This window comes from Pseudophryne corroboree, chromosome 10, assembly GCF_028390025.1.
Source record: "Pseudophryne corroboree isolate aPseCor3 chromosome 10, aPseCor3.hap2, whole genome shotgun sequence".
Lineage (NCBI taxonomy): Eukaryota > Metazoa > Chordata > Amphibia > Anura > Myobatrachidae > Pseudophryne > Pseudophryne corroboree.
The window spans coordinates 369,793,001-369,805,576 of NC_086453.1; the positions used below are offsets into that span (position 1 = coordinate 369,793,001).

The 12,576-nt window shown below is 47.8% G+C and overlaps 1 protein-coding gene across 1 annotated transcript in view; it reads right to left on the reverse strand.

Annotated features, from left to right (window-relative positions):
* Nucleotides 1-12,576, reverse strand: part of SORL1 (sortilin related receptor 1) — a 156,195-nt gene that overhangs the window by 89,564 nt on the left and 54,055 nt on the right. Inside the window, exons 9-19 of the mRNA XM_063943717.1 lie at nucleotides 7,825-8,014; nucleotides 7,614-7,728; nucleotides 6,810-6,883; nucleotides 6,095-6,183; nucleotides 5,726-5,904; nucleotides 4,701-4,887; nucleotides 4,487-4,615; nucleotides 3,935-4,020; nucleotides 2,742-2,914; nucleotides 2,312-2,443; nucleotides 2,129-2,220 (exon numbers count right to left, since the gene is read on the reverse strand). Coding sequence (XP_063799787.1) covers nucleotides 2,129-2,220; nucleotides 2,312-2,443; nucleotides 2,742-2,914; nucleotides 3,935-4,020; nucleotides 4,487-4,615; nucleotides 4,701-4,887; nucleotides 5,726-5,904; nucleotides 6,095-6,183; nucleotides 6,810-6,883; nucleotides 7,614-7,728; nucleotides 7,825-8,014 — 1,446 coding nt within the window. The remainder of the gene's footprint in view (nucleotides 1-2,128; nucleotides 2,221-2,311; nucleotides 2,444-2,741; nucleotides 2,915-3,934; nucleotides 4,021-4,486; nucleotides 4,616-4,700; nucleotides 4,888-5,725; nucleotides 5,905-6,094; nucleotides 6,184-6,809; nucleotides 6,884-7,613; nucleotides 7,729-7,824; nucleotides 8,015-12,576) is intronic.

A 12,576-nucleotide genomic window follows, 5' to 3' on the forward strand; every position in this document is an offset into this window, starting at 1 on the left:
TAGCAACATAGTATCCCTGTCGAGGGAATCAATGTTGTCTGACAGGGTATCAGTCCATGCTGCTGCAGCACTACACATCCAGGCTGAAGCAATAGCAGGTCTCAGTAGAGTACCAGAGTGTGTATACACAGACTTCAGGATAGCTTCCTGCTTTCTATCCACAGGATCCTTTAGGGCGGCCGTATCCTGAGACGGCAGTGCCACCCTTTTAGATAAGCGTGTTAGCGCCTTGTCCACCCTAGGGGATGTTTCCCAACATAACCTATCCGTTGGCGGGAAAGGGTACGCCATCAGTAACCTCTTAGAAATCACTAGTTTCTCATCAGGGGAACTCCACGCTTCTTCACACAAATCATTTAATTCATCAGATGGGGGAAAAGTCACTGGCTGCTTTTTCTCCCCAAACATAATACCCCTTTTGGTGGTAACCGGGTTAATATCAGAAATGTGCAATACATCTTTCATTGCAGTAATCATGCATCGGATGGCTTTTGTAGACTGTACATTTGTCTCATCCTCATCCACACTGGAGTCAGATTCCGTGTCGACATCTGTGTCTACCATCAGAGCTAGCAGGTGTTTATGAGCCCCTGACGGCTTCTGAGTCGCCTGGGCAGGCGCGGGCTGAGACCCCGGCTGTCCCAAGGCTGCTGCGTCATCAAACCTTTTATGTAAGGAGTTGACACTGTCGGTTAAGACCTTCCACATATCTATCCAATCAGGTGTCGGCCCCGTCGGGGGCGACACCACATGTATCTGCCCCGCCTCCCCGTAACCCTCCTCATCAAACATGTCGACACAGCCGTACCGACACACCGCACACACACAGGGAATGCTCAGACTGAGGACAGGACCCCACAAAGTCCTTTGGGGAGACAGAGAGAGAGTATGCCAGCACACACCACAGCGCTATATAACACAGGGATTTACACTGCTAATAAGTGATTTTCCCAATAGCTGCTTGTTTTTATCAATTTGCGCCTAAATTTATGTTCACCCCCTCTCTTTTTAACCCGTCTTGTACCTGGATACTGCAGGGGAGAGCCTGGGGAGCTGCTTCCAGCGGAGCTGTGAAGGGAAAATGGCACTGGTGTGCTGAGGAAGAAGGCCCCGCCCCCTCAGCGGCGGGCTTCTGTCCCGCGTTTTCTTTAACTTAATGGCGGGGTTTTTTTACACATATACAGTTAGCTGACTGTATTATGTGTATATTTAGCCAAAAGGTAATATAATTGCTGCCCAGGGCGCCCCCCCCCCCCCCCCCCCCGCACCCTACAGTGACCGGAGTGTGTAGTGTGCTGTGGGAGCAATGGCGCACAGCTGCAGTGCTGTGCGCTACCTTAATGAAGACCGGAGTCTTCTGCCGCGGATTTCATCTCCTTTTTCTGTCTTCTGGCTCTGCAAGGGGAACGGCGGCGCGGCTCCGAGAACGGACGATCGAGGTCAGGCCCTGTGTTCGAACCTTCTGGAGCTAATGGTGTCCAGTAGCCTAAGAAGCACAAGCTAGCTGCACGCAGGTAGGTTTGCTTCTCTCCCCTCAGTCCCACGTAGCAGTGAGTCTGTTGCCAGCAGATCTCACTGAAAATAAAAAACCTAACAAATACTTTCTTTCTAGGAAGCTCAGGAGAGCCCACTAGGAGCACCCAGCTCTGGCCGGGCACAGATTCTAACTGCGGTCTGGAGGAGGGGCATAGAGGGAGGAGCCAGTGCACACCAGATATAGTACCTAATCTTTCTTTTAGAGTGCCCAGTCTCCTGCGGAGCCCGTCTATTCCCCATGGTCCTTACGGAGTTCTCAGCATCCACTAGGACGTCAGAGAATTGTGCACAAGACCGGACACCAACTCATTCTCAGTGTCAGCCACAACAAATGCACCATGCAAAGCCACCCAGCAGACGTCCATAGCTCCAATATGCACACCCCTTTGTGTATTCCTTTCATATTTATAGACATTTATATTTTATTTCACGGATTTTTCCTTTCCTTATTTTTAGGTTGTTGATATTCATATTTATTGATCTAGTGCGTTTCTTGTATTCCCCACTCTTCACAACCTCACCGCCACTTGTAATATCAAGACATCAAAGCCCAGTATGAGTATAGAATATACGGTGTATCGTCTGTACTCACCCAGCCTTGGGCACTATAGCGAGAGCCCTGGGCCGTTCCAGGACAGAGGAATTGACAAGAGTCAGACGTAGGTCCCCATCCGGGTTGGCAACCTGTCAATGGAAACAGATTTCTTTGAGGTCACGGCAATACACGCACTCGATCACCCAGCTTTTATAGAATGCGTACACTACGGCAACATACCTCGATTTTTTTTATGCCGGCATCGACCCAATAAAGTAATTGGCTGAGGGGATCAAACGCCAGGGACTCCACCGTCTCCAGACCACTTCTGACAAGGATCTGCTGCCCGGAGCTGCCGTTCAGGCACAGTCGCTGCAAGGATAATAGAACATCAATGCGAGGAAACCAGAGATTAATCCGCAGTAATACTGCAACCGTTCCTCCCGATCTCTTCATACGCAGGAGAAAAGGATCTCCTGTGGATCTGTGCTGCCAATGAGTAACAAGATGCAACAAGGATAAATTCTAATACGTTTCTGGATTATGTGACAATGAAGAACCTTCGGACAAGTGCCGAACCCCAACACTAGACAATCTGTAAAGCCCTGAATAGAGCATCAGAGTGAGCCCACCCTGCTACGCCGGATATACATTTTATCAGAAACTGTACCTGAATGATGTCCAACGTGACATCCGCCCAATATAAGCAGTTGCTCTCATAGTCAAAGTCCAAGGCTACAGCGCCACGTAGACCCTTCAGCGGAAGCTCCTCACTGACCCCGGACAAAAGGTCATGCCGGTAAATAGCATTCCTCATGGCGTACAGGATGAATTCATTCTCCTCTTTAGGAAAACAGACAGAAAATACCACGTAAGGGACAAAGCTTCCTCCGCACATTGGGGGTCATTACAAGTTGATCGCTCGCTAGCAGTTTTTAGCAGCCGTGCAAACGCTATGCCGCCGCCCACTGGGAGTGTATTTTAGCTCAGCAGAAGTGCGAACATTTTATCGCAGAGCGCCTGCAAAAAATTTGTGTGTAGTTTCAGAGTAGCTCAAAACCTACTCAGCGCTTGCGATCACTTCAGACTGTTCAGTTCCGGATTTGACGTCACAAACCCGCCCAGCCACGCCTGCGTTTTCCCTGGCATGCCTGCGTTTTTCCAAACACTCCCTGAAAACGGTCAGTTGCCACCCAGAAACGCCCACTTCATGTCAATCACTCTGCGTCCAGCAGTGCGACTGAAAAGCTTCGCTAGACCCTGTGCAAAACTACATTGTTCGTTGTGCCTGTACGTCGCACGTGCGCATTGAGCCGCATACGCAGGCACAGAACTGCCATTTTTTAGCCTGATCGCTGCGAACAAATGCAGCGAGTGATCAACTCGGAATGACCACCATTATCGGGTTTGTGCACAGCAGAACGCATGACTGCGCAGGATTTCAGGTTCTCCTAATGAGAGGATCAGGCCTAAAGCAGCTGGAAGATGAAGGACTTTCAGGCGCTGTCAGTCGATGTAACAAAGCAGGATTATAGGACACGCATATATAAACAGAGTATATACCAATCTGAAGCAGAGACGGTTAAGACCCCAACATGAAAAGAACAGGCTACTCTCAGGATTATGAGCCGCTAATTGATGCACCAGGTTATGCGACATCTAGCAGAACCCCGTTCACATACAATAGCCTGATACATGGATCTTTGCCTTATTCACAACCATCTCTTCTTCAGTCACTGACCTCAAATATACTATACAGACTAATACAGGGGGTCTAAACGATCACAGATAACTAATGAGAGACACTGTAGCACATTCTATATACAGAATCATCAGGAGATAGAAGAAAGGCAAGTGACTTACCCCCCACAGGACAGGGGACCTCTTCTCCATCCAGGCGGGTCTCCACGTCTCCCCCAGAGCAGGTATCTCCGGAAATCCTGCGGTAACTAAACCGAGGACCTAACTGTTAAAATGTGCAGCAATGATGTAATATATCCCTGGTATGGTCTGTAATTCACATAGTAAACAGATCACACTGATGTCTCCGCCTGGACAGCTAAACATATACAATCCCTACTCTTTCACTACACCTATAATATAAATCAGACAATACTAGTGGCAGTCTCACTGACTCTCTGATGAAAAGCAGGGAATACAGAAGAGAGTAGTCATGGGGATGGAGATGAAATGGTGATAAACCATATGCACTATCATATTTTATACATGGCTGTTACAGGATATAGGGTCAGCCCATACCGTCGCCTTTGGGTGCAGGCGACAGGCATTCTCTGTATTTAGGATTTCAGGGACGGCTCTGCGTTCCATTGCACGGTTCACAAGTAGTTTGATGTAGAACGAAAAGAACAGGTCTAGAATACTAGAACGTCTGCCGTCAACACCTGCACTACTCACCCTTTGGTTCTCTTGTACGTTGTGCCCACTGGGCAAGGAGAGGGGATAGGGTACAGTCTGCCAGCAAATTCTGGGTCAGGAACGCAGACTTCAGTTCTTAAGTCTTGGTTTAGTTTAAAGCCATAATCACTGAAGGAAAGGAAAAGATGTCAGCTTCCGCATAAATCTTGAGAGAACATCTAATTGAAACTGATGAAATGGGAACTTTCCGTACCACTCAAAGTCTTGTCTGCTGCAGGAGCAGTTGGAGGTCGTAATAGGCCGGTCAAAGTCTTCGCCATTGAAACAGGTGGCATGGGGGGTCCGTCTCTTGAACACGGTTTTGCTCCCCAGTAGGCACTCGTTACCACGCTCGTCGGACGGGGACCACAGTTTATAGTCGTTCTCCGTGCACGGAACTCCTGCGGTAAGGTACGGTAAAGACCAAGAGTCACCAATACTGAAAGCACCGCTGCCCAACGAAAACGCAACTCCCACCGCTGACTACACAATATAAGGAGGTGAATCAATGTCAGTGGACAGCTACGGACCAGTGTTAACACTTTCAGTGTGCAAAGATTCTTCCCTGTTCAGTGTGCAAAGATTCTTCCCTGTTCAGTGTGCAAAGATTCTTCCCTGTTCAGTGTGCAAAGATTCTTCCCTGTTCAGTGTGCAAAGATTCTTCCCTGTTCAGTGTGCAAAGATTCTCCCCTGTTCAGTGTGCAAAGATTCTCCCCTGTTCAGTGTGCAAAGATTCTCCCCTGTTCAGTGTGCAAAGATTCTCCCCTGTTCAGTGTGCAAAGATTCTCCCCTGTTCAGTGTGCAAAGATTCTCCCCTGTTCAGTGTGCAAAGATTCTCCCCTGTTCAGTGTGCAAAGATTCTCCCCTGTTCAGTGTGCAAAGATTCTCCCCTGTTCAGTGTGCAAAGATTCTCCCCTGTTCAGTGTGCAAAGATTCTCCCCTGTTCAGTGTGCAAAGATTCTCCCCTGTTCAGTGTGCAAAGATTCTCCCCTGTTCAGTGTGCAAAGATTCTCCCCTGTTCAGTGTGCAAAGATTCTCCCCTGTTCAGTGTGCAAAGATTCTCCCCTGTTCAGTGTGCAAAGATTCTCCCCTGTTCAGTGTGCAAAGATTCTCCCCTGTTCAGTGTGCAAGGACTTGCCCCACCCTCATGATCACTTGGCCTAAGCATAAATATCAGGACTTGCGTTATTTTTTACGATCGTCGGGTGCTATGAGCAACCAGAAACGATATGTTCATACCAAGGACGTTGCTGGTGTTGACCTGTAGTATAACCCAGCTGTGTCCCTTCCCAAAATAAGAGCCGAAGATGGTGAACACGGTGCTTTTCTCCCCGGGCTCGGTCAGTAACCCGTAAACGATCAGCACGCGCTCTGAAAAGTTAAATCGTTTCCACGTCTCTCCCTCGTTTGTACTGTACCTGGAAGCAGAGCACAGGAAAGCGGCATTAGAGACTAAATAAATCACTGGCTTAGTTCTATAATCCTAAACGGCAATACATGGATTTGTTTTATCCTTCAAAGGAGATGCTTTTATCAAAAAAGAAAAGAAAATCACCTTCCAAATTAGACTGGCTGACATAAGTAAGAGTTAAACTATGTCCTACATACTGTAACTGGTTGGTTTCCACTCCTTGAGGAATTGCCACCAAAATTCCACCATGATCTCCCCAGGTGCAAAAATGCGGTCCAACAAGAGACTGCAAGAAAAAACACCACAACAAATACACATTAACAAAATACAGCCTCCTAGTTAAAGCTATTTAAGACACAAATGAACAAGTGGGGGCACAGATAGCAGCAATAGGGAAAATACAATACAATAAATATATGTACAAAAAGGACAAAAGTATTATATGGTCTACGAAATGTAAAACACACAATAAGACACCCGGTATCATTTATAAAGTAGAAGGTCTCTATCCACATCTGGATACTGAGTATCTGACAATGCCTTTCCTGCCCAGTGTGCAAGGATTCTTCCCTGTTCAGTGTGCAAGGATTCTTCCCTGTTCAGTGTGCAAGGACTTGCCTCACCCTCATGATCAGTTGGCTGTAAATGGATCACAGCAACTTTCCTTTTCTTCCCTTTCTATCTATGTAACTAACACTAATTAATTAACTAACTAACATGTATATAGGCTTACTGAAGGAAGTCTGCTGAGCATTAGGAGAAAATGACCTTCCTTAAACAAAATCCTCTCAATATAAAACAATTTATACTTGAGGATCACAAAGGACACAGAAGAGGAAAGGATGCCATAAGCCAAAACAGGGGGAAGTTGGGAAACTGCACAGAAAGGGAGCAAACAAGTAATGAAATTACCTCTCTCCACCTTACACCGGCACTGCTGGAAATATACAGGTTTATTTTACCAACCACATCTTTTCCTACAGAACCTATGAAAGAGTGAGACAACCAGTTAAGCAAGGCACTGAGGACCAAAGCCTGTAGTCAAAAGTTAAAATAGAGAAAGGGATCTTCAATGGGCACCCAGTGATTAGCGCACTGGAGAAAACACAAAGTTCCAGCAGTTTGATTGAGAGCTTTAACTCCTATGGAGTCCAAAGACTCTGCAACCTGGACAGAAAGGGGACAACTGCTCAGCCACAAAGGATGGTGTCTGCTGTCTATCGCCCAGATGAAGTATGGGGGACTCTTGCTGAGATGGTCACCCCTATGGACAGTCTGACTAGCCAAACTTCAGTCTCGAAGGTAGACACCATCTAGGATCTTCAAAGGTGAACAGACATCTGTCAGGGAGCCAACAGGGACCCCACCGGCCCCTGCAAGACTCCAAAGCCTGGGCTGTCTCCAGAAAATAAGTCTGCAACAAGGCCGAAGATTCACCTTAACTAGCAGATTGTTGAGATGAGAGGAGGACAGTCAACCATAGCGATCTAAGGGCAGCCATAACCGATACGGTGTTGGTGAATACCCTCGGCCAGTGCCACCTCAATGAATGATTTGACATGAGTAGAGGAATACGTCTGTTCAGGCTCCTCTAGGATTATAGCTACATAAAGCCACAATCAGACACCGTATCGCGCGCTCATTGGTGCTGGATAAAATGAAGAACGCCCTGCTCCACTTTGTGTTACAAATAGAACCACACAAAGAACAACCTACCAGTCGCTGCAATTAGCCCTGGAGCAGAGTCCTTGGTGACAATGGGCATAACACGCCCCTGTGACGTCAGCTGGCTGAGCGGCTGGGCCAGATGGAGGTGACAGTCCTTTGAGATCTGTAAATAAAGTAGAATATGTAAAAACAAACCATCAAAGCCAAAGCTATACACAAAGTAGAAGAACATTACAGATTGTGGTTCAATGACACTCACCGGGCAACGAGCTGCCTCCTCATCGCTGTATCCTGGAGCCAAGAGAAACTCCCACGTCCCTCCTTTGTCAAAGGTGATGACAGAGGCCACGTTCTCTTTGGCAAAAGGCCCATTGACTATATTAGCAATGTACACGCCTCTCACCCCTTTCACACGGTGAACATCAGCAAACGGTTCATTCTCAAGGTACCTAGAATCCAAAATGGAGACAGACAAAATGACTCATTTATCTGCAGGTTGGTGTTCTATGTGTTCTGCAGGTGCGTGTCCATCCATCCACAAATAGTATTATAAATCAGGTCGGCATTGGCTAACGAGTATCTTATTATGTTTCATAGAAAAACCACCTTTTAAAATAGGAGTTTCATAGGAACGTTAAATCCTTTTCTCTGAATCCAACTGGGGACATTGGAACCATCATGGGGCTTGGGTACCTTACCTCCCAAATGCTCAAACTCCTCCCCTCTCCCAACCAGACAGGACCACCGGGTCTTCAGTATTGTCCTACCAAAGCCAGAGGATGGAACCATGAATATGGAACAAGATGGAAAGCAAAAGAACAACGTTCCCCACAGGAACACCAAACAAGAATGTAAAGATAGCTTTCATCCTAATAGGGGGCATTTGATGTGCTAAGTACAAGAATCACACTTTATCTTTCATCCAATGGGGGACATAGGACTGAGCATAGGGATGTCTCAAAGCCATCTTCATAAGGTGGTATGCTGAAAAGGTAGCCACAACTACAACCAATACTGCTATCTTCTGGGTGTCAAATGTAGAGCCTGCAGAAGCCTGTGAACAGGGAATGTAAAGACAAGGTGACCACCCAACTGAATCCAACACTGCGTCACCCAACTGTTGGATGAACACAGATGAAGGTACCAGCCACCCTGCCACAATGTATGCCCAGCAAATTACAAAGTAATACTCCTGGCAAATGTCTGTTAAAAAACAGGCCAAACACTGTAGTGGGCAAAGGCGACAAACAATAAGTTACCCAACCTGTCCGGACAACATCCAGAGAGCCCTCTGCCACTTAAACCCATCCTGGAGAAAAACCAGGATGACATTGCAAGTTATTAAGAACATGGAGGCCACTGTGGACTGAAAGAAAAAAGCTGTCCCAAGAGAAGCACCGACAACATAAAAACAGTAGAAAAAGATCTGAGCCGAAGTTTCCAGGCAAGGCGTAGAGAAAAGAAACTTCCAGGAAGACCTAGAATTCCCCCCAAGCATGAAAGAAGGGTGCTATACAAGGTCAGCAACAGGTTAATATCACAAGGAACTATGGGGGTACATACACCAGTACTCAAAGACTGCCAGAACAACAGCGTTAGAGCCAGTCTACTCAGAACACAAACCACATAGCCCAGACCTGGAACCTTAAATCCTGTACCAGACTCACCATTCAGCAGGTATGGGTGCAACCAAAACGAAAGGTAGGTAATCCCTATGACACCAGGAGGACTGCAACCCTTGTGATAATACATGACTAACAACGGCTTCCTCAGTCGCCCCCGTGTACCAGAAAAAAGGCAGACATTAATGTCCTCATACAGCCTCCTCCTCAAAGTCCGAATTATTTCAGACACAACGCATTTCATGCCCCTCAGAAGATTACGTATGTGCCATAAGGCTTGCGCTAAACCTCTTACTCCCTGCTGCCCAGAACAATTCTCACCCAAGGGCGAGAAAACTTCCAGGTCTGAAATATCGACCAACTCACCTTGATCTTATGTGAACTACTCAGTCTAACCTTTGAACACTGAAGTATAGCAGGAGTCTGGCACTTTCACTGATGATGGATACCAAAGACCACCATTCAGGAGACAAGTCCCAACAGGGTTATCCACAGCACTCACCGGTTGTAGGGCGAGGTCTGATCATGTCTCGTCTCCAGAATGGTCTCTCATCTAGTAATAAAGAGACATGCGCGGTAAGATAGGGTACAAATCCGTTCCCGAGACTCCCATGAAGGAGAGGATCCTGCTCAGCCTCTGGGAAACGGGAAAGCTAGACGGGGTCAAACCACCCTCACTCAGGTGGGCTCAGCCAACTCAGAGGACCCACTGCAGGTAAGTGTGGGTGCTTTACCACCCCATGTCGTCCCCCACGGACGTTACAAGACCTACACACACACCAAATGGCACCTTATAAAACAAGATGAGCTATGCACAACAGATACAAAGGGCAGCATAAAGTCAGGCTAACGATACACTGAAAAACAGACCCCACATTAGAAGAAGGCCGTCGTCCACTGTAAAATAAGTCTCGTATCAGTGGGGGAAGCCTGCCAGGGAGGGGGTGCTGGACGGGGGTTAGCAATTTACCCCAGGGTCCAGCAAGAATATGGCCATCATTCATAAAGGATAACCGCCCCAACACCCAATCAGACCGTTCAGCCAAGAACTGGGGCAATGCATCCTACTCTAGTGTTAATACCAGACTAGGGGCAGGGTGGGATGCTGCGGTGTAGAAATGGCTCCCAAAAAAGTGGGTGTGGTTGAGTGGGAGGGGACGTGGTTTTGCGGCAGCACAATACACACCATCCGTCACTTTAGGGGGCATGACCAGCACTTCCAAAGATGCTGGGCTTACCCCTAAACCGTCCCCTCATCTATTCATCCAGTGGTGATTGGTAACAGAAACTTTTCCAGGCCCGTGGGTGGAGACGGCACAGGGAAGGCTGCTGTAGCGCGGCGCCACAATAATGGCAGGGTGCATTTTGTCATTTAAAAAACAGGCAGGCAGGCAGGCAGAGCCCCCCCCCCCCCCCCCATAAATCAGCCTAGCGGAAAACACTACTACTCCACCTGCGCAAGCCGGTGGCACTACTGATGGGAACAGCAACTAATTTGAGAGCTATTAATTTAAAGTTATGCCCCTGGATAGGTCAACAGAAGGCACAGAGATCCTGGTCACTAATTGTGGTGGCAACAACTGGGCCCAACCCTGGAAGCAATCCCACATAGGAAGCGGACAGGAGCTGCCGACTGCAGTGTCTTCACCGCTTGCTCCTAGCATTCTGCATAAAGTACAATGGGGGGAGGGGGGAGGGGGGGGGGGGGGGTTGACCTTTTTGGAAGTAAAACTGAAAGTGCCCAAGTTCCAGCGCCACACTCTACACACCTAATGACATTTCCAGTGTCACCCATCCGAGGAAACAGAAATCATATTTGAAAAAACAACAAGACGGAAGCAGACAGAAGTAAATAGTAACACAATGATTGTTAGATCTGTAATACGAGGGGGTAAGTAAGGTAACAAGACCTCTCGTTGTGTAAATTCATTCAGCTTGTATGTATAATCAGTAGTATGGCCTTGGTACAGATTTTCCCCCCACATAGTCCCCATACTTGTCTAAGCATTTGCTCCAGCGGTACACCAAGGCGTCTATCCCGGCATAGAAGAAATCAGCGCCAGGCAACTGAAGCCAGGACATGATGGCGGAACTTCACCGTCAGCTGCAAATCGCCTTCCACCCAAGTGCTTCTTCAGTGGTCCAAAGACATGTAAAATCACTCGGTGCCAGGTCAGCGCTGTAAGGAGGATGGTAGCGCCGTAACATAACGGGAACGTCTGCCCTGCCGTTATCACAGGAAGTGCTCCAAACCAAAACCTGTTTCCGAGGCATGAAGCCATCACCGTACTCCCCAAGTTGGGGATGAATGTCATCTACCGATGTGCCCGTTAGACGCAGAGATCGGATCACACTACGCACCTCAATGTGTGACCGTGTCTCCGCCAGCCCCGCCATCTTACACCTGATGCTTGGACAGTATGGCTGATATGAGGCGTTGTCTAATGGCCGTGAGGGGAAGCGGCGGTCTACCTGCTCTGGTCTGGCGGGAGATTAGCATGAAATAGAGAACACTGGCCCTCATTCCGAGTTGATTGCTTGCTAGCTACTTTTTGCAGCCGTGCAAACGCACGGGGGAGTGTATTTTCACTTTGCAAGTGTGCGAACGCATGTGCAGCCGAGCGGGACGAAAAAGTTTTTTGCAGTTTCAGAGTAGGTCTAAAAACTTACTCAGCCCTTGCGATCACTTCAGCCTGTCCAGTCCCGGAATTGACGTCAGACGCCCGCCCTGCAAACGCCCGGACACGCCTGTGTTTTCCCTACCACTCCCAGAAAATGGTCAGTTGACACCCATAAACGCCCTCTTCCTGTCAATCTCCTTGCGATAAACCCCTGCGAGTGGATTTGTTGCTAGAAGCACTGCCCAGCAACGATGCTGTTTGTACCCGTACGACGTGCGTGCGCATTGCGGTGCCTACGCATGCGCAGTAGTGACCCGACCGCTGCGCTGCGAAAATCGGCAGCGTGCGATCAACTCGGAACGACCCCCATTACACACGTGACAAGTCTTGTTTCCTTACTTACTTATTGCACTACCCTTGTAGTTATATAAAGAACAGAGCAGAGAGATTGAAATCCTAACCAGGACACATTCGTATCGAATGAAAATAAAACAAAACAAATGAGATTATAGTTACAGAAGACGATTATCCAGCATTCACTTTCACAGCTGCAAAGAGTATGAATCTTAAGTCTTCATTGACAACCTTTATTACAGGTGGTAAATGAGGTCAGATACAGGTGGGAACAGAGGATAGCCTCTCCTTATTATGTTTAGGTGCCATATATAGGGGTTTGATCACCAGTCTGCAGAAGTGAATCACACCATGATGAAAGAGGTCTCTGAGCTGGGAATACCAGTGTCTCGTCTTTGCTGCAGTCCCGCCAAA